The sequence below is a fragment of the Pseudorca crassidens genome, chromosome 2 (assembly GCF_039906515.1).
Source record: "Pseudorca crassidens isolate mPseCra1 chromosome 2, mPseCra1.hap1, whole genome shotgun sequence".
NCBI classification, from domain to species: domain Eukaryota; kingdom Metazoa; phylum Chordata; class Mammalia; order Artiodactyla; family Delphinidae; genus Pseudorca; species Pseudorca crassidens.
In genome coordinates, this window is record NC_090297.1 from 47,719,165 (window position 1) to 47,746,512 (window position 27,348).

The window sequence follows — 27,348 nt, forward strand, 5'->3', positions numbered from 1 at the left end:
TGTTTGGTGTGTGTGGTGTGTGTGTGGTGTGTGTGGTGTGTGTGTGTGGTGTGTGTTTGGTGTGTGTGTGTGTGGTGTGTGTGGTGTGTGTGTGGTGTGTGTGGGTGTGTGGGGGTGTGTGTGGTGTGTGTGATGTGTGTTGTGTGGTGTGTGGTGTGTGTGGTGTGTGTGTGTGGTGTGTGTGGTGTATGGTGTGTGTGTGGTGTGTTTGGTGTGTGTGTGGTTGTGTGTGTGTGGTGTGTGTGTGGTGTGTGTGTGTGTGGTCTGTGTGTGTGGTTGTGTGTGTGGTGTGTGTTTGGTGTGTGTGTGGTGTGTGTGGTGTATGTGTGCTGTATGTGTGTGGTGTGTGCTATGTGTGTGGTGTGTGTGTGTGGTGTGTGTGGGGTGTGTGTGGTGTGTGTGTGTGCTGTGTGTGTGGTGTGTGTGTGCTTTGTGTGTGGTGTGTGTATGTGGTGTGTGGGTGGTGTATGGGTGGTGTGTGTGGTGTGTGTGTGGTGTGTGTGTGTGGTGTGTGTGGGTGTGTATGGGTGTGTGTGGTGTGTGTGATGTGTGTTTGTGTGGTGTGTGGTGTGTGTGTGGGGGGTGTATGGTGTGTGTGTGTGGTGTGTGTGTAGTCTGTGTGTGGTGTGTGGTGTGTGTGTGGTTGTATGTGTGTGTGGTGTGTGTGGTGTGTGTGTGGTGTGTGTGTGTGTGGTATGTGTGTGGTGTGTGGGTGTGTGGTGTGTGTGTGGTATGTGTGTGGTGTGTGTGTGGGGGGGGGTCTGTGTGTGGTCTGTGTGTGTGGTTGTGTGTGTGGTGTGTGTTTGGTGTGTGTGTGTGGTGTGTGTGTGTGTAGCGTGTGTGTGGTGTGTGTGTGGTGTGTGTGTGTGGTGTGTGTGTGGTATGTGTGTGGTGTGTGTGTGGTGTGTGTGTGTGTTTGGTGTGTGTGGTGTGTGTGTGGTGTGTGTGTGGTGTGTGTGTGTGTTTGGTGTGTGTGTGGTGTGTGTTTGGTGTGTGGTGTGTGTTTGGTGTGTGGTGTGTGTTTGGTGTGTGTGTGGTGTGTGTGTGTGTGTGTGGTGTGTGTGTGGTGTGTGTGTGTTTGGTGTGTGTTTGGTGTGTGTGTGTGTAGTGTGTGGTGTGTGTGTGTAGTGTGTGGTGTGTGTGTGTGTGGTGTGTGTGTGTGTGTGTGTGTGCGCAACCACAGTGAATTTGACCCCATTTGACTCCTTATTCTTTCCCAGCACAAGGGAGGTAGGGCAGAATAATCTTGTCCAAACAACTGAATGATGAACATTATAGAACTATTTTAGGAAGCATAGTTTTGGTATTCCCAGCTCTATAGACAAACAAAATAATGTGGCTCAAAAGGTCTTGCTTTCATAAACCAGGTTGTTGTGTTAAGACAGGCCCTTTTGCCCTGTCCAGCTGACCCTCTGAGCAGCACTCTTGCTAAGCAGCAGCCTGGGGGTAATGAGACAAGCGTGGTCCTCGGCTCCAGAGAGACAGCCGGAATCTTGCCTCTGTGGGCTAGTAAAAATGAGACTTCGAGCAAAGTACTTAACCTTTCTGATCTTCAGTTTCTGCAAAACCCATCTCACAGAATGAGCACTAAGATGAGATGAAGTGGGATGCGTGAGTAACCATCACATCGTGAGTGGTCAATGAATATCAGCTTTCTTCTTTGATGAGCCCCCTTGTTTTCTTAAAGAGGGCAACAAGTAAGTTTGAACGGAGTCTGGTTCCGCATTTTAACAAATTCTGAGTCTGTGGGCCTGGATTCATGAGGACTTACTTTGAAGGCACAGCGGGAGTTCTCTCCCCGGATCCCTTAGCTCTGGAACAGGCAGCCTGTTTGTTGGGGTGTGCGCTCTCCAGGGGACCCAGGCACTTAACTGAGCTAACAAGTGCTTTCTCAAGGACAGAGACCAAGGGAGCAGAGAGGTGGGAACAAGAACACATAAACCCCACGTTCTCCACCAGCTGGCATGGTTACTTAGACACCCTTTTCCCCGATTGCATGAAAAGCAGAACAGGAGCTGGTGAAGTTGAGAGCCTCAGCTAGCATCTGGGGAACTCAGACATGCCAGGCCTAGGGCTTGGAAGGAGGGTGGGTTGCAGGCATCCTGCAAGGGCCAGGACTCTGGGGAATCAGGTTAGCACCCCAGAACTGAGAGAAAAGTGATGATCCTAGGAGGAAGGTCCTCTATGCCACAGGGACTGCCAGCAAGCCGCCTGGAGAGCCCAGAGCCAGCTCTCCATTCCCAGAGCTGGTCCTACACTCACCTCTGCTCCCTCCCGCTCCTCCCGGTCTGATCCCTGTTTGTGACCCCGTGTGCATAACGACTGCCTATTCTCAATTCCACCTCCCCCACTCTCCGCCACTTCCCTCAGCCTTTCTCTGGGCCCTGGGAGGCTGACCTGCACAGACTGCATCACCTGGCCTTCCTCACTGTTTGGTTCAGGCTGTGGAGCGCCAGTGGGAACTCCTAAGGTGAGATGAGAAGGAGGTCAGGGCATTTGTCTCCCGGCCCCTCTCCCTGCTTGCAGTGGTGTCTCTGGAAGCACCTGTGTCCTCTCATCACTACAGCGTCACTGCCCTCCTCACTGTACCAGAGCCAGGTACCCACTGGGCTCTATTCACCACCTTTCCTCCAGCCATATGGGTGGTAACGGCTTCCTGCTCTTGCTAATCTCTGGTTGCCTCAACGCCCCTTGTCAGTTCCCTCAACTTCATCCACAGCTCCCTGAGAGGCCCCATCATTCAAATCTCTCCTTTTGAATGACGCAACCTAAATTCTGATTTCCACCAGGGCCTTGATGGATATAGCATCCCTTTATGAATATTTATTTATTTATATATTATCTTGTTTTAGAAAGGAGCTTATCAGGATATATAAGATATGAAATCACCAACGTTAAAAGCGGAATTAAAAACTGTGGGTAGAAGGGCATGCTTTGGAACCAAAGATAAAAGTAAGAAAACTGGGGGGCTTCCCTGGTGGCGCAGTGGTTGAGAGTCCGCCTGCCGATGCAGGGGACGCAGGTTCGTGCCCCGGTCCGGGAAGATCCCACATGCCGCGGGGCGGCTGGGCCCGTGAGCCATGGCCGCTGAGCCTGCGCGTCTGGAGCCTGTGCTCCGCAACGGGAGAGGCCACAACAGTGAGAGGCCCGCGTACGGCAAAAACACAAAAAAAGAAAACTGCATGCATCGTAACCTCCCCCTTGATCACTGGCAGGCCACACACGCAGCCCCTTGCTCTCCCACAAAGTCTCGCATCTATTAAGTTCCGAGTCTATAAAATACAAATAATACAAATAAGTCAGTTACCTGCACAAACACAAGTGTTTGGAGATAGGAGTTTCAGCAGCCTTCTCTTAGCTGTAATGAAAATGTTAGCACAAGTTCATGTGCCGGATGCACAGTGAGAACAAACTCACCGAAACGTCATCAGAGTTTGGAGGAGAGAAAGGTTCATTGCAGGGCCATGCAAGGAGATGAGTGGCTCATGCTGGAGTTCCCAGAAGGGTTTCAGCAAAGTATTTTTAAAAGCCAGGTGAGGGAGGGAGGTCACAGGCTATGGGATTAGGTCTTGCACAATTCTCTGATTGGCTGATGGTGAGGTAGCGGGGTGGTGTCACAGGGGTTAACAGTATCAACCCTTGGCTCCAGGAGGCCTGGGGCTATGTGCTCGAGGTCATCAAGTGGTTAACATCTTCCATTTGGTGGTGGGGGGGGTGGTTCACATCTGTATAAAACAACTCAGGAAATGTGCATCAAATACTGTTACCTAGGTTCATCAGGGAGGAGCTAAAGCAGAGGAAACGGGGTAAGGGCCTGTCCCGGGAAGGCCCCTTAGGGTCCTGCTAGGTTACAAAAATAGGATGGTGCAGACAGCGCCAGAAAGGGAAGGAGGCGGGGAGGCTGTCACCATAATGATGGCCTTGGCAGTGACAGAGAGGAGGGTACCCTGGGAATCTAAGAGCAGGACCAGAGCGTGGCTGGGCCCTCCAGTCCTGGCCTGGATCCAGGGTCCCTGCAGAACCTCGAGGAAGTGATGGCTGGATCGCCGTCCTATGTTCTGCCGTTAGCACAGCTGAGCTCTGTCCAAGGAGTGGCTTCTCTCTGCTTCTTTTTCTGCACTTGTCTTTCACCTTCCTTAGAGCTTCTAGTTACTCGGGTTTCCACATCGTCATGACTTTTGTTTGCACCTCACATCAGTTTATTTAGGGCCTCTGTTCTACCCGATAGCCTTTCTCTGGGCATCCAACCAGCCTTAGGTTCTGCTACTCATAACTGGATTTTCCTTATATCTTTCAATTCAGCTTCCCTAGAGTGAAAATCTGATTGGCCAGCTCACCTCTCTCTGGGCGGAGCTTCCCATGTTTGGCCACATGAGAGCCGGCCTTTGTCCACCCTTAGTGCAGTCACAGGCTCCCGGGGAGTCACGTGTTAAATGTGGTAGCTCAGGGGGCTGTGGTGTGGGGGCGGAGAGGGAGGTGTACGTGGGCAATGCTGTCAATCATTTGTGCTCTTCATAAAGAAGTTGTGGATGATTTGTAAACATCTGTTGATTCAGGTCCCTTGCGGCCCCTGGGAGTCTTTTTTATGGCTCCATCCTCTGCAAGGAATTCTGCTGATCTACTCCAGCCCTGAAAGCAGAATGCAGACAGCAGAGGGAATATAGCCTGGGCCAAAACAGTAGGCCTTGAGGTTTGGTGAGGTCACTGTCCCCCACATACCAGAGAGTGAGCTAGAGGCTGCAAGGCAAATCCCAGACACTATCTGCTGGTGAGGACAGAGCAGGACTCTGGCCTGTTCCATACTGACTCAGGACATGGAGAAGGTGAGCTATGGATGGAGATCCAAGGGGACTCCAGCTGAGCCTGGGGTAGGCAAGTGCTGTCGCTTAGCCAGTCTCGATAGCAAGTTCCTCTTTAGCGTGGACAGCCATCAGAGGAGGACTTTCCCCAGAGACTTTTGCAGTGTCAGTGATGGCAGAATGGAAATCCCAACTCTGCCATGTATTAGCTGTGTGACCTTAAACAAATTACTTGATTATTGAACCTGTTTCTGCATACACAAAATACAGACAGTAAGTTCTAGCTTTTGGAGTGGAAGCAAGAAATCCATGATAGGGTGGGTATCAAATTCTTAGAGACCAAGCTCTCAGAAATGGATAGTAATTTTTATGATTATGAGCACAGTAGAGCTGCTGACCTATCTTCTAATATTTGCTCCTAAATATTAGATTGGACTTGGGCTCCCAAAGACTTAGGAAGGAAATAATCTTTCCAAAAAAAATGGGGCATCGTGTCATTGAAGACAAGGCAGACACAGCGTCTTGAATTACACAGGGCTGGCTGTGGCTTGAATAATCTATTCGTGAAGCTGAGCTTTGGAATAAACTTTTAAAAAAGGCAGCAATACAAGAAAAGATAACAGTTCTCCCTAGAGGCACAGCAGGCTAGAAAGCATCTTCTTGCCCGGAGTCACAACGGTGGCTGGGTCCATCATAGCATCCCTCTGCCTCTGAAATCCAGGAGGTTGTGAGGGAAAGCACAGGCAACCTTGACCTCGTACTCCAGATGCCATCTCTCGAGACAGTCCTCTCCATCAGTATCAGAGATCCTTTGTTCAAGTGAGAAGGTGAGCCACGAGTCACTGAATTCCACCTGTGCTGTTTGGGGAGTATGACAGGAGGCAAGCGGCTTATGGCCTCTCTCCTTCTGCCTCCTGGGGGAAGGGACTGTTCCCTGGCAGCTCAGGGGGCCATTTCTCTAGTGAGAAGGGAGGGAGCCCCTCAATCTTGCTGCTGGGGCGGGAGTGGGGGTCAGGCTGAATTATCTCTCAACAGCAACTGGCGACTACCTTGGCTGGAGTCAGCGAGCTTGTAAAATCGCTTCCCCGAGGCACTCCAGCACCCAATTTGGAGATGAGTGGGGATTTACATGATTCAACGGAATGTTTCTTTCCGGTATCGGGGCTCAGTCAGTCGTGAAGGAGGAATTTGTGAGCAAAGCTCACTGGCTGAGGCTTGTGCTTTCTTCTTGTCCAGAGGGGCTGCAGGAGTGCAGGCATAAAGAGCTCAGTCCTGAGGTTAAAATAAATGATGCTCGGGGGTGGGGTGCATCTGTTTCATTGTGACCCTAGGGAGTCTGTCTCTGGGGTAAGGAGAGATGAACAAAGAAAGCCCTTCTGACTTTAAAGCCTTAAGGTCAGGGTCACAAGATGTATTGAATGTTTATTTGGGGCCGGGTACTATGTGAAGTCATTTACCTAATATGGCCTCATTATATCCTGATGATAACTCTATGAGATTGATGTTTTTGTCCTTATTTTATGGATGAGGAAACTGAGGCTCAGAGAAGTTAAGAGAGAAAGTTGCTCAACTGACCGCCAACACCAAGGGGTGCTCCCTGGAGGTGTGTCTGGAATTTGATCCCAAATAAGCATCATGCAATCTAAAAACAGTTGTCTGATAGACTGGGAGTTTAGAACTGACATGTACACATTGCTCTATTTAAAATAAAATGCCTTTCCATGAAAAACAAAAATAAAAACTAAAAACAGTTGTCCGGTTCATTTGTTTTGCATTTACAACCCATGCAGGATCTTGCTAGAAAAAGGTAACGGGTGGTCACAGAGCTGGAGAGTGGTTGTCTCTGTTTCACTTCTCTGTGGTTTCATGGATTGGAGGGGATTGGAGACCTTACCAAGACTGAATCCAAATCCATGGTGATCCACTTACTAGGTCTGGGATCTCAAGCAGGTCATCTATCCTTACTGAGCCTCAGTTTCTTCATCTGTTTCACTGGGTTTCTCTAACAATTCAAAGTGATCATCGCTGTAATGACCCTGTTGTATAGTAGAGGCTCCACAGACGTCAGGTTCACCTCTCTTCCAATTACCACTTGCTTTGTACTAACCACCCCCAAACATCATGGCATAAAACCACAACAATCCTCTATTTTGCTTGTGAATCTACAGTGTGGTCAGGGCTCTGCAGAGACAGCTCATCCCTGCTCCATACAGCACTGACTCTCCATACATACAGCACTGACTGCTCCATACATACAGCACTGACTGCTCCATACATACAGCATTGACTGCTCCATACAGCACACTGACAGCTCCATACATACAGCACTGTCTGCTCCATACATACAGCACTGACTGCTCCATACATACAGCACTGACTGCTCCATACATACAGCACTGACTGCTCCATACAGCACTGACAGCTCCATATACAGCACTGACCGCTCCATACATACAGCACTGACTGCTCCATACATACAGCACTGACTCTCCAAACATACAGCACTGACTGCTCCATACAGCACACTGACAGCTCCATACATACAGCACTGTCTGCTCCATACATACAGCACTGACTGCTCCATACATACAGCACTGACTGCTCCATACAGCACTGACAGCTCCATATACAGCACTGACTGCTCCATACATACAGCACTGACTCTCCATACATACAGCACTGACTCTCCAAACATACAGCACAGACTGCTCCATATATACAGCACTGACTGCTCCATACATACAGCACTGACTCTCCATACATACAGCATTGACTGCTCCATACATACAGCACTGACTGCTCCATATAGCACAGATTGCTCCATACATACAGCACTGACTGCTCCATACAGCACTGACAGCTCCATATATACAGCACTGACTGCTCCATACAGCACTGACTGCTCCATACATACAGCACTGACTGCTCCATACAGCACTGATGGCTCCAAACATACAGCACTGACTGCTCTATACAGCACAGACTGCTCCATACATACAGCACTGACTGCTCCATACATACAGCACTGACTGACTGCTCTATACATACAGCACTGACTGCTCCATACATACAGCACTGACTGCTCCGTACATACAGCACTGACTGCTCCATACATACAGCACTGATTGACTGCTCCATACATACAGCACTGATGGATCCAAACATACAGCACTGTCTGCTCCATACAGCTCTGACTGCTCCATACATACAGCACTGACTGCTCCATACATACAGCACTGACTGCTCCATACAGCACTGGCTGCTCCATACATACAGCACTGACTGCTCTATACATACAGCACTGACTGCTCTATACAGCACTGACTGCTCCATACATACAGCACTGACGACTGAGGGCCTCAGTTGGGGACCCTCTTCCGGGACGGCTCACCCATGTGGCCGGTAAAGCTGCTTGTCGGTGCCTCCCATGTGGGTCTTTCTGCAGCATGGCTTGGGTCTCCTCACAGTGTGATGGCTAGGTGTGAAGAGTAGGTGTCCCAAGACCCAGGAAGCGAAAGCGCTCAATTTATTAAGTCCTAAACCTGGAACTGGCAAGATGCCACTTCTGTCATATTCTGCTGGCCAAGCCATTCCAGAGTCCAGATGCAAGGGGAAGGGACATAGGATCCCCTCTTAGTGGGAAGAGCATCAGTGGGTTTGGGGATGTTTTAAAACAGCCCCCCGCTCACCCCCAATCTGTCCTCTGGCCACAAATTATTTATATTATTCCACAGACTAATTATACCCAGCACCTCCCAATATCCCCAGAAAGTCTCCTCTGGATAGGGTGCTGGGTTCAGGCTTTTGTCGTCTAATCAGGTCGAGGTGTCAGTGAGGCTCCTTGGATACGGGACCTGAGATACAGCTCCTTCTTGATCAGACGTCCTGGCAGCTAAAGAAGACTGGACGCCTGCCTCCTCATACAATGTTGACACAGACCATGGCCAACCATCAGAGCATCAGCGCTCAGCAGAGGCGGGGCTGCTGTGTCAGAGCCTAGCGGGGAGGTTTCCTGCAGCAGCCTAGTGCCGTGGACCGATCACAGGGGTGATCACCGGTGACCAGGGTTCCAATCCAGACTCTAGCGTTGATCTGATGGGCGGTATTGAATATGTCACTCCATTGCTCAGAACCTTCATTCCCTTTTCTTCAAAAGGGGGCTAATAATCTCTACTTCATAGAGACTTTGCAAGATTTAAATGAGGTGTTGTCCTGGAAACAGCCCAGAAATCTTCCTGACATATACTAGGTCTTCGATAAAGGAGAGTTGAATTTGGAATCTGAGACATGCAAATAAATTGGGCATAAAATATTTATTTCACAGAGTGAGTGCATAGCTCAAAATGTACAAAAGGGATTTGTGAGCTGTAACACCTTGCAAAAGAAAAACGTGTGTGTTTGTTTCTTTTGTTAACGTCCATTGGCCGCTCCCCAGTCAACGTCCCAGCATCAGCAGGGTGGGGTCCCCTTCGCCCTGGGGCTGGTGACAGTTTGATCTCTGAGGCAGAAGCTACAAAATGGAGCTGCTAGTTGGGCGTTAGCTTTTCCTTTCCTTCTGTGCTTGCCTTGTACCCTGAAGTCAGTGGATTTCATCTACATGGGATTACACTCGAATCCTGTAATCCAGTTTTTTTGGTGCTAGGGGAGATCTCTGGAGCCAATGAGCAGACCAATCTAGATTGGAGCGAAAAGGTCAGAGTCGCAGGATGGGTAACGTGGTCTGTTTCTGAGAGATAATCATGAAGCCGACTGAATATGGATTTCGAAGCAGGGAGACCAGGGTTCGAAGCCTGGCACTGCCTCTTCTTGCCTGTGTGCTGTGGGCAAGTCCCTCTACTGTCAGGACTTCTAGCTTTCTCATCTGACAAATGGGGAAATAATCACTCCAGCTGACAGGGCTGTGCGAGAAGGTGGTGAGGCAAGGCATGTAAAAGGCTCACTTCAATACCTGGTGCCAAACAGATGTTGTTTTATTATTATTAGAAGAACATGGAATAATAATAACCACCTAATCAACTGGTAGGAGAATGGAATAAATTGCATGCAAAACACCTCCATGGAGCTAAGCACGTAGAAAGTGCCCTGGAAATTGTAGTCACTGCTGCTGCTGCCATTAATGATTTTAATTTTCGCAATAACAGTGTTGATCACACTTGACTAAATTCCTAATATTCCTTGAAAGTTTCTGGAAGCTCGGAGACAAGGTTTAAATTCTGTATACATTCGAATACCATTTGAAAGATTTCTCCTGCAAAAGCCTGGTATATAAGTCATGTATTGGCACAAAGTGAGAAAGTAAAACATAAACAGAAAGGAAGCCATATTGAGAGCAGTGCCCGCAATTTCACCGAGAGCTCGGGTGAAAGAGGGCACCGTGAAATTTCCATGTTGAAGGTGACACTGTATTTTTGAGGCAGAGAGAAGTACCAAGTGGAGCAGATCTATTGAATAATTACACGGAGGGGTATCAACCAGATATAGTTTCACTTCTTTTCCAGTCATGGACTTCAACTAAGCTCTGTTTAAATCTGCTTCCTCATATTTTGTTTGTAAATCCATAGCATTTTGGTTGCTCTCTGCTATTAGGATAGACTCAGTCCAGTATTTTAACTTCCTTGTCCCAACCATTCTACGCCTTGGTCCCTACTCAACCTTGCTTATGTGGGCTGTGTCAGCAAGTCTCCGGTCTTCAGAAACCTGGAGAGAAGCAGACACAAGTCCCTATGTTTTCCTAAATTCCTAAACTCCAAGGGCACTTCTCTCAAGAACTTTCTTACTGTATTCTCCTCCATTTCAGGATGGTGCTGGGCTGAGACCTCAGGTTCTACAGCTCAGCAGACAGCAGACTCTAGGGAATAAGATGCTATATGGGTTAGCTATTGTCACTTAATGCCACGTAACAACTATCCCCAAACTCAGTGGCCTAAATCACATTTTTTTCTCACCACAGATCTAGCTATGGCCAGCTAAGCAGCTCTGCTTTAGGGTGTGGCAGCTAGATTGAGTCTGGATCTGACTGAGCAAATCTACTTCAAGGTGAAGTTCTGCAGGCTTGCTGAGTTGTTCTGTTTCATGTCTTTTTCCTCTGGGACTAGAGGGCTACCCAGAGCATATTCTTCTCACGGTGATAACAGAGGCATAAAGGGCATCTCTAGTTATCATGCCCTCATATGGCTATGTCCAAAAGCAGGAAAGGAACCGAGGATTCCCCTTGCATACCTTTTTCTTTTCATCAGCATGGACCGTCTTCCTCAGAAGTTCTCAACAAATTTTTCTGTCATCTCATCTGCTGGAACTGGGTACCCTGTCCAACTCCAAAAGAATCTCTGGAAAAGGGAAAGAGATACCACAATGGCCTTAGGCAAATGCTTGTTGAGTGAATGGATTCTTACAGAAATGAGTAATCCTCCTGTAGGTTCCGACATCACTTTTAGGAATAAGCAAAAAGCATACCCACGTTTAGGGAAACCATGTAAAAAGAAATGAGAAAGAGGTGAAAGAAGGATCCAACTTCATATTTTGTCGCTGACGCAGCGCCTCAAATACAGTTTCAGTGGGTTCCTACACTCAGACTTCGAGGGATACACCAGAGTGTCCCTAGTGGGGGTTCTTATTTCATAGTCCATAAAATAAAGGCAATTGCAGTGATTAACTTAGTTACAGTAATTATCTATTAATAATAATTAGCTATTACTAATACTGAAGTAGTAGAAACTAAGTGCCAGGCGCATTTCTAACTGCTTTACACACATACATTCATTATTATGTGCTGCTCATGAAGACTGATGGGACCAACGGGCCTCCATGAACGTCCTGAGATTCACACCCTTGTGCGGTCTCCTCCTACAGTGATCCTGGGTTTAGTCATGTGATTTGCTTTGCCAATGGGACATTAGCGAGCATGATATAAGCAGAGCATTCTCTCTTGGAAGTCAGCTGCTTTGCTGGAAAGACGCCTAGGCTAGACTACTGCGTGATAAGAGGACTTGTAGAGAAAAATCCGGAAGGCAGAGAGGCCATTATGGGCGTCCCAGCTCTCAGCTGAATGCGGCCCCATGAGTGACCCTCCCCAGAATCCTAAGAAATAATAAATCAACGTTGTTTCCAGCCGCGGAATTTTGGGGGGGGTTGTTACACAGCTGTAGACACAGAAACAATTGGAACAACAAAGGTGTGTATTCCTTGGACAATTTCTGTGAAGGACTTTCTTTTCCTTTCTATTTGTGATCAGCCAGAAAAGCTAAGGGGATGACTGTGAGCCTCATGGGATTCATTCATTCATTCGACAAATGTTTACTGAGTGCCTGCTCTGTCCCAGGCAGCGTTCTGTGTGCTGGGGACATCGTGATGAATACAGCCCCTGCCCTCATGACACTTACAGTTTATGACATGGCTTCATCCTCCTAGATGCCCTGGGAAAAGATTAGTGGTTCTCCACCAAATACATCCTTTGTTTTTTCATAACGTGCTATGTATCTGTCCCCTATCTAAATCTGACCTTCATCTGCTTGTAATTCCAAAGACAGGGAGTAGAGACAGACTTTAAAGTCAGACTAACCTGGCCTCAAATCCTCTCTCCCTCCCATCTCTTTCTTCTGGTCGCAGTCTCCCCATCTTTGGACTGGGTATAAGAATCCTCACCTAAAGCTACCATAAAGATCACAGGAAGAACACAAGTATTCAGTAAATGTTAATACTCTTCTTGTAGATTGAACACCTACATGCGGTTTCAGGGCAATTTCAATGGGAGGGCAGTTCATGGGGCATCTGATCTGCACCCCCCTTCTGTTTTCTAGGACTCTGGTGCCAAAGGGAATTTGGAAGCTAGCTCTCCTGCGTGCTCTATACCTGTCCTGACTCCCCTATCCTTTGCACAGGAAAGCTGAGCCTGTGATCCTTGACACTGGCCCCTCGGCCACAAAGCTTTACCAAAGGCTCTCACGTCCATTACCTCAATTACCCTTTGCAGCAGGTCTGCGAGGCAGGTGTTCTCGGCCTCATTTTACGGTTGACATACCTGAGGCCCAGGGAACTGAAGTAGCTTTTGCAAGGTTACAAAGAAAATTAGTGGCTGAGCTTGCCTTGAAACCCAGGTCCCCCATGTCCTGCCTGAAGGCTCTTTCGAGTTTCTTTGCACTGTCTCCCTGCCCCCTCACAATCCTCTCACCTCCCACCCCTACCTCCACCCCACTGTGTCACCTGGACACCTGAGAAGCGAAAGCCACAGCATCTCAACAAAGGGAGGCACACGTGATTATTTTCTTGCAACCATGTACATAGGAGGCATTAACATTCACCCAGGAGCTGCTGAAATCCGCTCAACCGGAATGGAGGCCGGCGAGAAGGGGACTGACCAAATTTGTTTACAGTGGGCTAATCCAGCTTCGGCTGCCGTGCCGCACAGCCTGGCTGTATGAGCAGCGAGAAAGTCTAATTACAGGCTGACAGCCCTGAGTGTCTCCTGGGAAGACAGGCCCTGAATAAAAGTATTAAGAGAAGCTTGAAGCGTCTGGAAATAGATGGAGATTTGTTTCCTAGCCCTGTAGTTCTAAGGGGAAGGTTTCAGATCGGGATCACAGAAGCCTAAGATTTCAGACCCAAAGGAGGCTGTAGAGAGGAGTCAGCCCTCAGGTGTGGACACGGAGGTGACTGTCCCAAGGTCATGCAATGCCACCCTGCAGAGGTCGACACATGCATCCTGAGGCCTGACTCCCAAGCTTCTGAGTTCCCACCGACCCCCCTCACCCCCAAGCATTTCCCCTTCCGTGTCAGCGCCCAGGGGTCAGTCTCTAAGCTGGTTTCTCTGCCTCGGGCTCAGCCCTCTCCAGTCCATCCTCCAGGTGTTCCCAGAGCCTGATCACGGGGCTCTGCTGCGTCAATTTATTCAGTAGCCCCTCCAGGTGCTTAGGGGTGAAATCTACATCTTAGTCTTGGCCAAAAAAAAAAAAAAAAGCCCTTTGATGTGGCCTTTACCTGTGCCTCTGCCTACCAGGTAGCTGTTGATCCCCAAACTGGTCATGTCCCTTTGCATCTTCATGGTTTTGCTCATGCTGTTTCCTCCATCTGAAATGCCCTTTCTTCGCCTCTCTGTCTAAGGAAACTTCTACCCTTGCACACCCACCGCCTTCTTCAAAGCTCAAATCACAGATAAGCAACCGTTTGGGATGCTCTCAGCTTGGTCCCCCTGCAAGTCCCCATGGCACACTCAATCTGGGGCAGGGCACAGTGATGGCAGGGGCTGTATTCTCTCCACCCATCCCTGAGTACTTAGTGCCCCCCACAGTGCCGAGCCCCAATCCTTGATAGAAGGAAGGTAATAAACTGATTGGTTACAACATGCAGCTACTTTGTGGTACAATGCGGAACAAAACACGCTTGGGGGGGCTTCCCTGGTGGCGCAGGGGTTGAGAGTCTGCCTGCCGATGCAGGGGACACGGGTTCGTGCCCCGGTCCGGGAAGATCCCACGTGCCGCGGAGCAGCTGGGCCCGGGAGCCATGGCCGCTGAGCCTGCGCGTCTGGAGCCTGTGCTCCGCAACGGGAGAGGCCACAATAGTGAGAGGCCCGCGTACCGCAAAAACAAAAACAAAAAACCCACCACGCTTGGGTAGCCCTCCCAGAGCTTATGGTCTGACTGATCAATCCACTGGGTCACTGTTGGTTTGAGGCTTAAAGGCGCCGCTATCCTTAAGAAGCCTCATTTAAGCGGTATATACCTACGGCCTGATAACATAGGGATGCCTAACGTACAGAAAAATGACACATACATAGGTCTACTGTATCAGTTTCTCAGTGACCCTCACTGCATCACTGACTCCTCAGATGTCATGGGACTGAGAGCAAGCCCCCACCTGAGTGTCACAGGAGCGTGTTTCTGGAGCAGAGGGTCATGACAGAGAGGGCAAGAAGTGAGAGGATTACAAAGAAAAACAGGATCCATCATGATTTTGCCTGGAAATGCCTGTTAATTTAGGTCAATTCAACAAATATTTATGAGGTACTATGTGTGTCTATGTGTGCTATATATATATATATATGTATATATATCATCAAACCCATTATACAGGAGGGGCAGTTAAGGCATAGTGGTGAAATAGCTTGTCCAAAGTTGCAACAGTTGGTTCATGATAGTGCTGGGATTTCAATCCAGGTATGTTGGACTTGAAAACTGTCATCTTCCTACTGTGCTGCATAAAACACAGTATGGAGCACCTCCTATGTGCCAGCACTGGGGATACAAAGGTGACTGAAACGTGGCCCCTGCCCTCAAGAAGCTCCCAGTGTCCTGGGGGATGGAAAGGAACCAGCTCTCCCAGTGTGGCGCTGGCAGGGAAACGGAGCATGCAAGGCTGTGGGGAAGGAGATCTCACCACAGACATGGTTTAGAATTGCCTGCACACGGTGATCGAACGAAAGCTGACTGACTTCTAGTGGGCTTTAGTGTTGTTTTTAATATCTGTGCACACACCGTGGTCCCTTATTGCCTGCTTGTGGGGCACAGTAAGTCAGTCTGGCTGTGGAAGGCTAGTTCCATTCCCAGACTCTCACACATCTGGTGCACGGAGACTCTGGGCCAGCACCGCCCTGTCTTCCAAGGGTCACAGAATCACAAGTTGGCGGTCTTTCAGAGAGAGGGGGATGTGGCCAGGGCGCAGCGGGAGCAGAGGAGAGCGCAGCGGGAGCAGAGGAGAGTGGTTTCGTGCGTCATGCTGTGAGTGGAGGCTTCACAAAGGAGAAGATCGATCAATTGATGACGCCTGGAGAACTTGCTCAGGTGTAAAATGGACTCTGGCTTTTATTGCAGCCAAAGTCCAAGAGGACTTTCCCAAAGGACCACCTCGATTTGGCCAGAGGTGCTGACAACACTCCATGCCTTCTTTGAGGAAAGGTCTTTAATTTCTATGCCAATGAGCCAGACACTGGCTCCCTCGCATCCTACGCCCTTAAATACAAGGGCAGAGCTTCGCCAGGAAGTGGGAGCAGTAGGCGCGCATTAGCCCACCCATTGTAGAGCCTCTGATGGAGACCAATTACTCAAACCAGCTCCACTTCATTTCCAGCTGAAAACCCACCACTGATATCTGCTGGCCACAGCCCCGGGCTGATGAAGCAATCAGGAGGAAAAGCAGATGTCAGAGACACGCAGTCTTACAAAGGGTTTCGAAAGGAGGGTAGGGAAGGCAAGGTAGTGGACATGACGGGAGCTGCTCACTTACTGCCTGCAGACTTTGTGCCAGGTCTTGTGTTGAATATTTTGCAGGTTTCTGCAGGGAGAAGAAAGTCAAACCCAACCCTAACACACACACACACACACGCACGCACACACACACACGCACGCACACACGCACGCACACACACACACACCCTGGAGAGATACAAACAAACTAAAAAAACTGCTCTGGCGTCTGTGTGGCCTGCAAACCAGTAAGCTTCTTGGAGAAGCTCTGTTAGCTTCTGGCCATCGTGGGATTGGCCATATCCCACCTGGAGTTGCTACTTTGAATTTTGTCCCAAGTTTTCAACCCTTGAGGTGCTGGAATGGTCCTGGAACCCGGGCAGAGATGGGTAAGCAGGTCTTCTGCCGCTTTGTCACCTGGGCCCCACAGCGGCAATCATTCTGTCAGCTTCTGCTGGTAGCAGCCTCCCTCTAGAAGGCCTCAGAATCGGCCTCGGACAGGAGGGAAGGGCACAACCCTTAAAGAATGACACAGCCAGTTGACAAAAACTGATTAGAACCAACTAGGCCCAAGGTGGCGGAAGATTCGACTTCCAGCGGACCTTGAGCCTCATTATGCGCTCATTGTAATACATTAGCATATGCTAAATGACACACCCACAGGTGCCATGACAGTTCGGAGGAGGCTGACTGTAAAAGGTCAAAAAGTGGGTGGTGACCCAGTTCCTGGAAGTCCCTGCTCCTTCCCCAAAATAGTTTAAATAATCATCCCACTCATTAGCGTATCAAATTACCCAGCCCATAAAAACTAACCTCCCCCTATTTCAGGCCACTCTCACTTTCTGAGATGACCCCATGCCCTGGGGCTGCTCTGACCTTCGGAGTCAGACCTCATTCGGCCAATGGAATGTGTATCTCTCTCAATAAACATGCTTTCACTTTACTATGGCTCACTTTTGAATTCTTTCCTGCGAGAAGCCAAGAACCCTCACTTGGCAGCCTGTCCCAGGGACTCACCAGAGACCTGGGACATGACCAACTTCTTGCGCCCCATTTTCCTGCAACAAGCCCAGGGCACCTGGACGTGTACCTCCCACATTTCATGCTCCTTCATCATCTCTTTGCTGGGCTCCCCCTTTCTTCCACTTTCCTCCTTCATTGGTACTTAAATGAAAGCTTCCATGCTATGAAAGAGACAAATAGGTACTGGAAAGAAGGAGCAGAAAGAAGGGGAAGGATTGTTTAAATAAACAAGCAACTGCTATTCAGAATTTCCAGTTGAGGACAGATTTCCTTATTTCCTCTACAGTTCTTCAATCCTATCCTGATAGGTATTATTTTACCCATTTTACAGACAAAGAAACTGAGGCTAGGAAACAATGACTGGTTAGTGGTGTTTTCTGACCTACAGCTGCGCTCTTTCCATTCTAGCAAATTGCCTCTATTTGCATTCAATTTGCAGAATCTGCCTTGAGCAACCTGCAGGCCCAGTACAGAGGAATGTGGCCTGGAGCTTCTGAAGCTTTTCAGAGAGCACAGGTCTGGCTGTCACCCTGTGGTGGCAGTCTGGGCCGACACAGGACATGTTCCACTCTGAGGTCATAACTCACAAGCTGATTTAGATAGTGGAAAGTGTTTCTCTGAGATAAGCTATACATTTTCAAACTGAATTGCCATCTCGCTGTCTACTCTGCATGGTATTTTATAACTATCTATCTTTGATAACCGAATGCTACAATTAAGGTGAAATCTGCATATGCAAACTTAACGATTTTTTGGCATTTCCCATTCATCTTAGAACATTTTGGCTGAAAACAGATGAGTGCCCTGCTCCCATCCCAACACACACACACACACACACACACACACACACACACACACACACACCCCCCTCACATGCACTCACACATTTAGTCACAGAGGCAGGGAATGATCCCAGTTGACTTAGCTTCTCTCTTGATTCTATCCTGTGACTCTCTTTCCATTCACTTGATTTTGCTTTCTTTGCCCCTGGAAATGATATTCATTCTCTGAGCTAAGGCATAATAAACAGAGAACTGGACTTGGAGCCAGAAGACCCAGGCCTTAGTTCTGATATAACGCTTAGTCGTTGTGTGACCAGACCAAAAACGATCTCAGGTTTTAAAGTTGGACAGATTATAAATCCCTGACTCTTGAGACTCACCAGCTGTGCGACTGCAGGCAAATTACTTAACTACTCTGAAACTCAGTATTCCCACCTCCAAAACAGCACTATTATTACTGTCTTGCAAGATCACTAAGAAGATTAAAAACATTAAAAAATGTTTTTAAAAAACACAAAAAGTGGCAGGTACAAGGCCTAGTACCCTATGTCTCTAACTTCTGTTTTCCACCATAATCACTGTCTCTCTGACTCAGAATTCTCTTCAGAATAATTGTATTTATCTCACAAGATTATTCTGAGGATTAAATGAGAAAATATACCTGAAAATATTATGAAATTGTGAAGTATTTTTAGTCCTTTGCTCATTCACGCAATCAACCAATATTTCTTAGTAAAGATTCAGTGGTAAGTGATATGGGTGATAATAAAGAAGAATCAGACATAGAATTTACCCTCAAGAAACCTTCATTCTTCAGATATACCCCACCCCACTGGAAGGACATAATATGAGGCAAAATTGAAAAATGCTGGTAATGTATTTGTAAGGTTCAAGGATAACAAGGAGACACCCTCCAGATGAGGCCATCAGCCGAGGCTCCTTGACGGACCTGCTATTTGAGAAAACACTTGGCACAAGGGTAGTAGATAACGGATAAAGGTTGTTCGGGTCCAGCATGAACAAGATCACAGCAGTGAGAAAGTGTGTGGAAGGTAAGGGGAACCTAGCCTACAGTATGGGGGATTATTGGAGGGTTGTGGCTGATAAGGTTGCAAAGATGGGTTGGGACCTATTTCTGGAGGAATTTGGACTTCTAATCTTTTTTTTTTTTTTTTTTTTTTTTTTTGCGGTACGCGGGCCTCTCACTGTTGTGGCCTCTCCCGCTGCGGAGCACAGGCTCCGGACGCGCAGGCTCAGCGGCCATGGCTCACGGGCCCAGCCACTCCGCGGCATGTGGGATCTTCCCGAACCGGGGCACGAACCCGTGTCCCCTGCATCGGCAGGCACTCTCAACCACTGCGCCACCAGGGAAGCCCTTGGACTTCTAATCTTATAGAATATGGAGGATCCGTGGAACATCTTTGAGCAGGAGAGTGATATTTTCAGAGCCAGCTTTCCTGGCGATGAATCCAGCTGTAATGTACAGGGAGGTTTGGAGTGAGGACAAACAGAGGCTCCCTAGGAGTCCGTTAGGAGAGTTTCGGAGAGAGCCGAGGCCTTGAAATGGATCAAAGGGTGCGAATGAAGGCGGGAAGCTTGGAGGGAAAATATTACAGAGGAAAAATGACAGAATTTAAGGGATCAAGTTGTGGGTGTGGAGGGTAAGAGGGGTCCTGAGTGCCACTGAAGTCTTGGGTGAGGAGAAAAGGCATCAGAGAAATCTCAAGAAGGAACTGGTCTAAGGAGGAAGATAATATTGCCTATATGTAAGAAGAAAAATAATTCATCAGAATTCCAGGGGTCAGGGAAAGGCAGACCAGCCTTTTGGTGGTGTTTCCCAACCTTGGCACTATTGACGTTTGGAGCCAGAGAATTCCTTGTTTGGGGAGCTGTCCTGTGCATTGTAGGACATTTAGCACCCACTAGATGCCAGCAACACAACCCCCAAAGTTATGAGAACTTTGTGATAAATGTCCCAGGAAATTTTCAAATGTCCCCTGAGAGGCAAAATCATCCCCACTTGAGATCCCTGTTGTAGCGAGAAGTCTGCTCCCCATGAGAAACACTGTCGAAGTGCTGAAGAAAAACCTGAGTTACACTCCCCAGGGGGCCGATAGACCTGTGTCAGGAACTTGGACTTTGGATGGAACGAGGAGGTAGAAGGGAGGCGGCTAGGGAGCTGGTGGAAAGAAGTGGGTTCCAGATGTGCCACCCTGAGCTGCCCCAAGGGTGTCCAGACATAACCCCCCCCCCGTCACACCCACAATTCAATAAAAGCACTGTGAGTTACTGGATTACTTGTGGATAAAGGAAAAAGGACAGTTTTCCAAATGGGTCAGAAGGATTGTAAAACTGCGGCCAAGAGGACCCAGGAGTCAAAACAAAGAGAGGGAGGGACGAAGAGACACACAGAAATCAGGGGCTGGAAGGGCTTCCTGGGACCTGGAATGGGTGTTCACTTTTGTCAAATTTTACCTAAATCTCTGAAGAAATGGAGACAATAACAAATGAGTGCCTTATTTAAATCTCCATAATTCAACCGGGTACACATTCCTTACACAGGCAAGTTATTCGGTACATTTTTTTTCATAACTTTGAGATTAATAAGGATAGTACTGGCCAATCCTGCTAATGAGAGAATTTAAGTATTGCCAAGGACATCAAGATAGCTGTCCATTCCTGAGCAACTTAGTTAATTTTTCTGGACCTTCATTTCTTCAACTGCAAAATGAATTGAATCATTTTCATCTCATAGACTTGTGGTGAGGATTAAGTAAAATAAGACAAATGAAATGCCTGCCACATGTTCAATTATTATCTGTCTTTCGATCTATCCAACTCTCTTTAATTTATGACTATGTCATAATTTATGACTATCAATTATGACTAAGAGAATGTATGTAGATATGGGTGTGGTTGTTATTACAATTCTAGAGGATGCTTCTGGAGATGTCCATTTAAGGCATGTGGTTCCCTGAAGACACAAATATGCTAGATGGTAATGATACCCAATGTCTGGACGAGAAGCGGAACGTTCATTCAATTACCCCCATTTCTCGGGCTCCAGATGTTTGACAATACATTGGAGAACTTCCCCATGTAACTATTAGCATTTCCTATATTTTCCTGGCTGTTTACGGCAGAGCTGAAACACCAGTAGGAGCCTCGTTTCAGTCTTGCAAAACAAATTGATCTAACCTCAGAAGTTCCAAGAGCTACTCCAAAAGACCATGAATTCTGGAGCTATATCTTGGTTTGGCTTTTGCCTCGTTCTGAAAATACGATCCCTTTGCTTAGCTGAAATTGGTTAAATATCCTCCTTTCCTCAACCATATGGATATTTTGCTTTTCCAAAGGTCTGAAGGACAGTGGCCTTTGGTGTCTGGGATTTTAGGGCGTTTGGCTAATCAATACCCCGGTAAGTAATTAACCACATCTGAATGAGAATCGAGCGAGTTCTGTTCATTTCAAACATTAGGTAGATCTTATAGATCCCAGCCCGTAGATTCTTTTACTCCAACTCCCTGAATAGTTTTATTCCTCTCTAGGTAATATAGGGTGGTGGCTTCTGGATGAGATGTTTGCTGTTGCTTTTTTCCTCTTGTCTTTGATGACTTGTCAGCCTGGGGTAGCCATACAGGAGAAGGTGAACTGGTGAGTTGGCCAAAAGTTTCTGCAAAATTTGCAGTGAGGGGTTACTTGGTGGGGAACTGAGACACTCTCATGTTTGCAACAGGCTGTTTTAGGATGGAATGTGACCTCTTTCCACATTATTACTAATTCAGTGAAGGAGTCCAGGCCAGTGACAAGAGCGTTCACTTGGTGTCAGAGGGACCTGTGTGCAAATCTCAGCTCCAAGACTTAGGAGCTGGGTGATCTGCAGTAAATCAGCTAATCGCTTTGTGCTTGCTTCCCGATCTGTAAAATGAGAATAATAATGCCTCTTCTATAAGAGTTAATGAACATGAAATAAAATCTTGGATATAAAGTATACTCAACTTAGTAAATAATAGTTCTCTTGAGTTATATTGGACAATTAACCTCTGCTTATCCATTTGTGTGTAAGAATACCCATCTCATAGTGTTTTGGGAAGGATAAAATTAGGTAATGTATATAAAATTATCTTGGGAAAAGCAAGAGACTGTGAAGATGCTGAGTCATTTCATTCTAGAAAAGACGTAACCTTTTGCTATGGAGTAACGAATAGAAGTGATATTTTCATATGTACATTGCATTTTACCCATTCCATTTCCTTGAATATCCCAAACTGGCTTCACGGTCGTCTTTTTTTAAAATCTTAACACTAAGTATTTTGTGGTGCTTAAACAGCCTCTTATTTTGCCTTTGTGATAGCTTTAAAGAAGTCCCTCTCTCCGAAACATTGAAGATTTTAAGTAGAGTTATTTTATTCAAATTCTTGTTGGATGATTCAATCTTGAATCATTATTGCTTTTCAATGCTAGACTAGAGATTTCCTTTAAGTAACAGTTAAGAAGGGGGAAAGGCATTTTTCTAAGCAGTTAATTTGCAACTTGTATTTAAAGCGAATACAATTTTGAAAAATCAGAAAATTCATCTCTAATAATTAGAAGATAAAGGCAAGAGAACTGTGGCAAAGGAAATCTCTGCTGAGATACTCTTAATTATAAAAGCTTATCATCGTAATCCTTTTTGAAAATGAACAAAGAGTCTTGATGTTTGAACTTATCAAATAAGAAAGACCAGTGAAGAGGCAAATTTGAAGTCAGGGCAAAAGAGAACCAATTAAATACGTTACAAAGTGCTGAAGTAGGAAGTCACAAGGTCTTTTTGTCTAATGCCAGCTTGCCTGACCCTGGCTTTGCAAATGCTAAACTACATGGTGAAATAACTTTACTGGGTTCAGATTCTGGCCCTGGCATTTCCTATTTGTGTAATCTTAGGCAAGTTATTTAAGTCTTCTGGACTGTAAAGTGGGAGGCAAGTAAGAGGAAGAATTAAATGCATAAAAAGTATTTAGAACAATGCCTGGTACTTAGTAAGTTTTCAGTGAAAGCTGTTGCCAGTAGTGGTGTGTGATTGTCACGGTCGTTTTTTGGGTATTTTTCATCTCTCTGATGGTTGATAAAAACTAGAATAAATTTGTAATGTGCCTACACATTATTGATACAATGTATAAAATAGACAACTGATGGGAACATACTGTATAGCACAGGGAACTCTACCTAATGCACTGTGGTAACCTAAATGGGAGGGAAGCCCAAAAGGGTGGGGATATCTGTATGTGTATGGCTGATTCATTTTGCTGTACAGTGGAAGCTAAAACAACATTGTAAAGCAACCAGACTCCAATAAAAATCAATGTAAAAAACTAAAATAAAATTTAACAACGAAAAAAAATTGCAATGTGCCAGTCAGCATGGATCTTTTGGATTAGCCTCACTTCAAACTTTAAAAAAAATTAACAATGGCAAAATAACTAACAATTTTTTTTCTCAAATAAAATATAAACACTAACATTGAAAACAGATGATATACATTTACATTTTTAATGGTATACATTTATTTTTATAAGCTCATATTTACCATTATTATAAAGTATATTGCCTGTGTGTTATTATACCATTACTATAAATTCTTAGAAAAGTGTGGTTGTTTGAGAAAAGTATTTTAAGACGATGTTGATGAAAAGACGTTATATTCAGCCTTAAAAAGCAATGACTTGCTCTTATGTGTTTTATACAAATAATACATTTTAGCATGTGTGTTGCTTTAAAAAGTTAAAAAAAATTTCAATCCTTTTAATTTATTGAGATTCGTTTTATGACAAAGAATATATCTTAGTGAATATGTCACAGGCACTTCAAAGTGTGTATTCGTCTGTTGTGTGTAGTTCTAAGTCATTAAGTTGGTTATTAATGCTGCTCAAGTTTTCACCTCCTTGTCTATCAAATACTGAGGGGGGAATGTTGCATCCCCAAGTATATTTGTGGATTTGTCTATTTCTCCTTTCAGTTCTATCAGTTTTTGTTTCATGTATTTTGAAGCTGTTATTATCTGTTTATCTACTTGTCTTTCTATGTCTATCTATCTATCTATCTACATACAGATTTGTAGATGATCTGCCCCTTTATCATTATGAAAGGCTTTCATGGTCAATTTTTTTCCCCAATATTTTATTTTAACCTATCTGACTCTTTATATTTTAAAGTATGCCTCATATAGATTGCATATAGATGGGTCTTACTTTATTACCTAGTCTAATAATCTCTGTCTTTTAATCATAGTATTTATACAACTTATATAAGATGTAATTACTGATATGCATGGGTTTGGGTTTGCCATCCTTCTATTTGTCCCATCTGTTCTTTGTTTCTCTTTTTCTCCTTTTTTTGGTCATCTTTTGCATTTCATATTTTTTCTAATTCCAAATAATTTGTTAGCAATTCTACTTTGTTTATTTATTTATTTTGGTTGTTACTCTAAGCTTTGCAACATTCATCATTAACTTATCACAGCCTACCTTCCAATGATATCATACCACTTCTGACACCATTTTTATTCTTCCTGAGTAACTTCTTCTGACCTTTCTTATAGTGCAGAATGAATTTTGGTGAGGGAGTTATCCATTTTTGTTAGTCTGAAGAACTCTTTATTTTGCCTTTATTTTGAAGGGTATCTTTGATGAATATAAAATTCTAAGTGGAAATCTTCCTTTTTTCCTCCCACATCGCTTTGCAGACATTAATATCATTCCATTATCTTCAGCTTGTATAGTCTTTGAGGAGAGATCCACTTTGTTATGGACTCCTTTACTATTTTATCATTGATTTCTAGCAGTTTGATTATGATGTACCTAGGTGTGCTTCTGTGGGTTTATAGTTCTCATCAAATTTGGGGAAAAAAAATTTGCCACTATTAATTCAAACATGTTTTCTGCCACATACTTTCTCCTCTGCTTCTTATCGCAGGTATGCCCGACTCCCTGCTATTATTCCACAGGTCACTGAGGCTCTGTTCTTTTTTTATTGTTTTTGGCAGTATTTTTTCTCTGTTTCATTTTGGATAGTTTCTATATCTTTAAGTTTACTGGTCTTTTCTTTTGCAGTAGTTAATCTGTTTCTTAGCCCATCCAATGGATCTTTCATATTGGTTTTTATAATTTTTCAGCTTCAAAACTTTCATCTGGTACTTTTTTATATCTTTCACTTCTCATCATGTCCATGATTGCCCTTACTTTAATGTACTTAAAATAACTCAAAATCCTTGTTTGCTACTTCCATCACTTTTATTTCATAGGTCTTTAGAATTAGGAAGGACTTTGACATCTAATTTAATCCACTCATGTTACAGATAAGGAAATTGAGTCCCAGAAAGAGAAGGGGAATATTAAATAACAACCAGACCACTCCTCTAGGCATTTTATGAATATTGACCAATTTAAACCTCATTATGTCCCTCTAAGACTGTTGTAATCATTATCCCCTCCAGTTGAGAGCCAGAGAGGAAACAAAGCAATTTGATATGTCAGTCACCCAGTTTCCTAGTTGTACAGTCAGGCCTTCTAATCCCCAGATCAGTGTTATTACACCATTACTGCTACCCTCACCCACCAGAAAAAAAAAAATCTTTTCAAAACTGAGCACCCATTTTGATAAGCACTATTTACAACAGCCAGGACATGGAAGCAACCAAAATGTCCATCAATGGCTAGAGGAATGGCTAAAGGAATGGCTAAAGAAGATATGGTACATGTATACAATGGAATATTACCCAGCCATAAAAAAGAATGGAATCATGCTATTTGCAGCAACATGGATGCAGCTAGAGATTATCATACTGAGTGAAGTAAGTCAGACAAAGGCAAATACCATATGATATCGCTTATATGTGGAATCCAAAAAAATGGTACAAATGAACTTATTTACAAAACAGAAATAGAGTCACAGATGTAGAAAACAAACTTATGGTTACCAGGTGGGTAAGGGGAAGGAGGGTAAATTGGGAGATTGGGGTTGACATATACACACTACTATATATAAAATAGATAACTAATAACGACCTACTGTATAGCACAGGGAACTTACGCAATACTCTGTAATGACCTATATGGGAAAAGAATCTAAAAAAGAGTGGATATATGTATATGCATAACTGATTCACTTTACTGTATACCTGAAACTAACAAAACATTGTAAATCAACTATACTCCAATGAATTTGTTTTTTAAAAAAGCAAAACAAATATTTAATTTGGAATTAGGACACCCAAAGGTTTTGTGGGGTTTTTTGTTGTTGTTGTTGTTGTTTTTTGCGGTACGCGGGCCTCTCACTGTTGTGGCCTCTCCCGTTGCGGAGCACAGGCTCCGGTCTCGCAGGCCCAGCAGCCATGGCTCACGGGCCCAGCCGCTCCGCGGCATGTGGGATCTTCCCGGACCAGGGCACGAACCCGTGTCCCCTGCATCGGCAGGCGGACTCTCAACCACTGCGCCACCAGGGAAGCCCCCCTCAAGGTTTTTATAACATTTCCAACCCAACATTTCCACTGATGAAGAATGAACAAAATACCTTAGGGGGGATTAAAGAAATATGAGTAAAGACCTCAAACGTAGAAGATAATCACAGGGATCTGTTTGCTTCTTTAAATAGGTCATACAGGCAGTGGATCCTAAGGAAACTTAAATCACTATCTTCCTTTGTATTTTATTGTTTCATGGGCCTCAGAGTGTTCACCAAAGTAACCCAGGCCAGGGCCGTGCGAGTATTTTCTATAGCTGTCCAGATGCCTGGAAATGAACATGAATTCAGGCTGCATGAAATTTCAGCTAATATAAACAGAGTAGTGGATGTGACTCAGAGCGAGTCACAGGACTATGGACACTTTTTTTTTCGGGGTAACTAATCTTTAGCTATACTTCAAGCAGCATTGGGTGTGGGCTTTGATGTGAGATCAAGCTGGGTTTAAATCCTGTCTTCACCACTTAGTGGCTATGGAACTTGGGTAAGTTACTTAAACTCTCTAAGGCTTAACTTTCTCATCTATAAAACAGAGACAATACATATTTCATAGAGTGCTTGTCAGGAGTTAAGACAGTTAATATAAAGCAACGAGCATAGAAACTGGCACATGGTACGCTTTTAGAAAATTACTTTTATTACTCTATTTCCCTTTTGTCAGAAATCCTTCATAGTATTTCTTGGAATGTGTTTTTATTTTTTATTTTATTTTATTTTTTTGCGGTACGCGGGCCTCTCACTGCTATGGCCTATCCCGTTGCGGAGCACAGGCTCCGGACGCGCAGGCTCAGCGGCCACGGCTCACGGGCCCAGCCGCTCCGCGGCATGTGGGATCCTCCCAGGCCGGGGCACGAACCCGTGTCCCCTGCATCGGCAGGCGGACTCTCAACCACTGCGCCACCAGGGAAGCCCCTTGAATTCTTGCTTTACCTCTTACTATCTATATAACCTTAACCACATTATTTCATCTTCCTCTGAATCTGTTTTACTTATCTATAAAATACGTATAATAATTCCTACTCCACAGGGGTCTAGTAAAATTTAAATTATATAACATAAGATCAAATGAGATAA

At 45.4% G+C, this 27,348-nt stretch overlaps 1 protein-coding gene across 1 annotated transcript in view; it reads left to right on the forward strand.

Annotated features, from left to right (window-relative positions):
* Window positions 1-21,245: 21,245 nt before the first annotated feature.
* C8A (complement C8 alpha chain) overlaps window positions 21,246-27,348 on the forward strand; it is a 65,409-nt gene continuing 59,306 nt past the window's right edge. Inside the window, exon 1 of the mRNA XM_067726311.1 lies at window positions 21,246-21,432. Coding sequence (XP_067582412.1) covers window positions 21,356-21,432 — 77 coding nt within the window. The 5' untranslated portion in view covers window positions 21,246-21,355. The remainder of the gene's footprint in view (window positions 21,433-27,348) is intronic.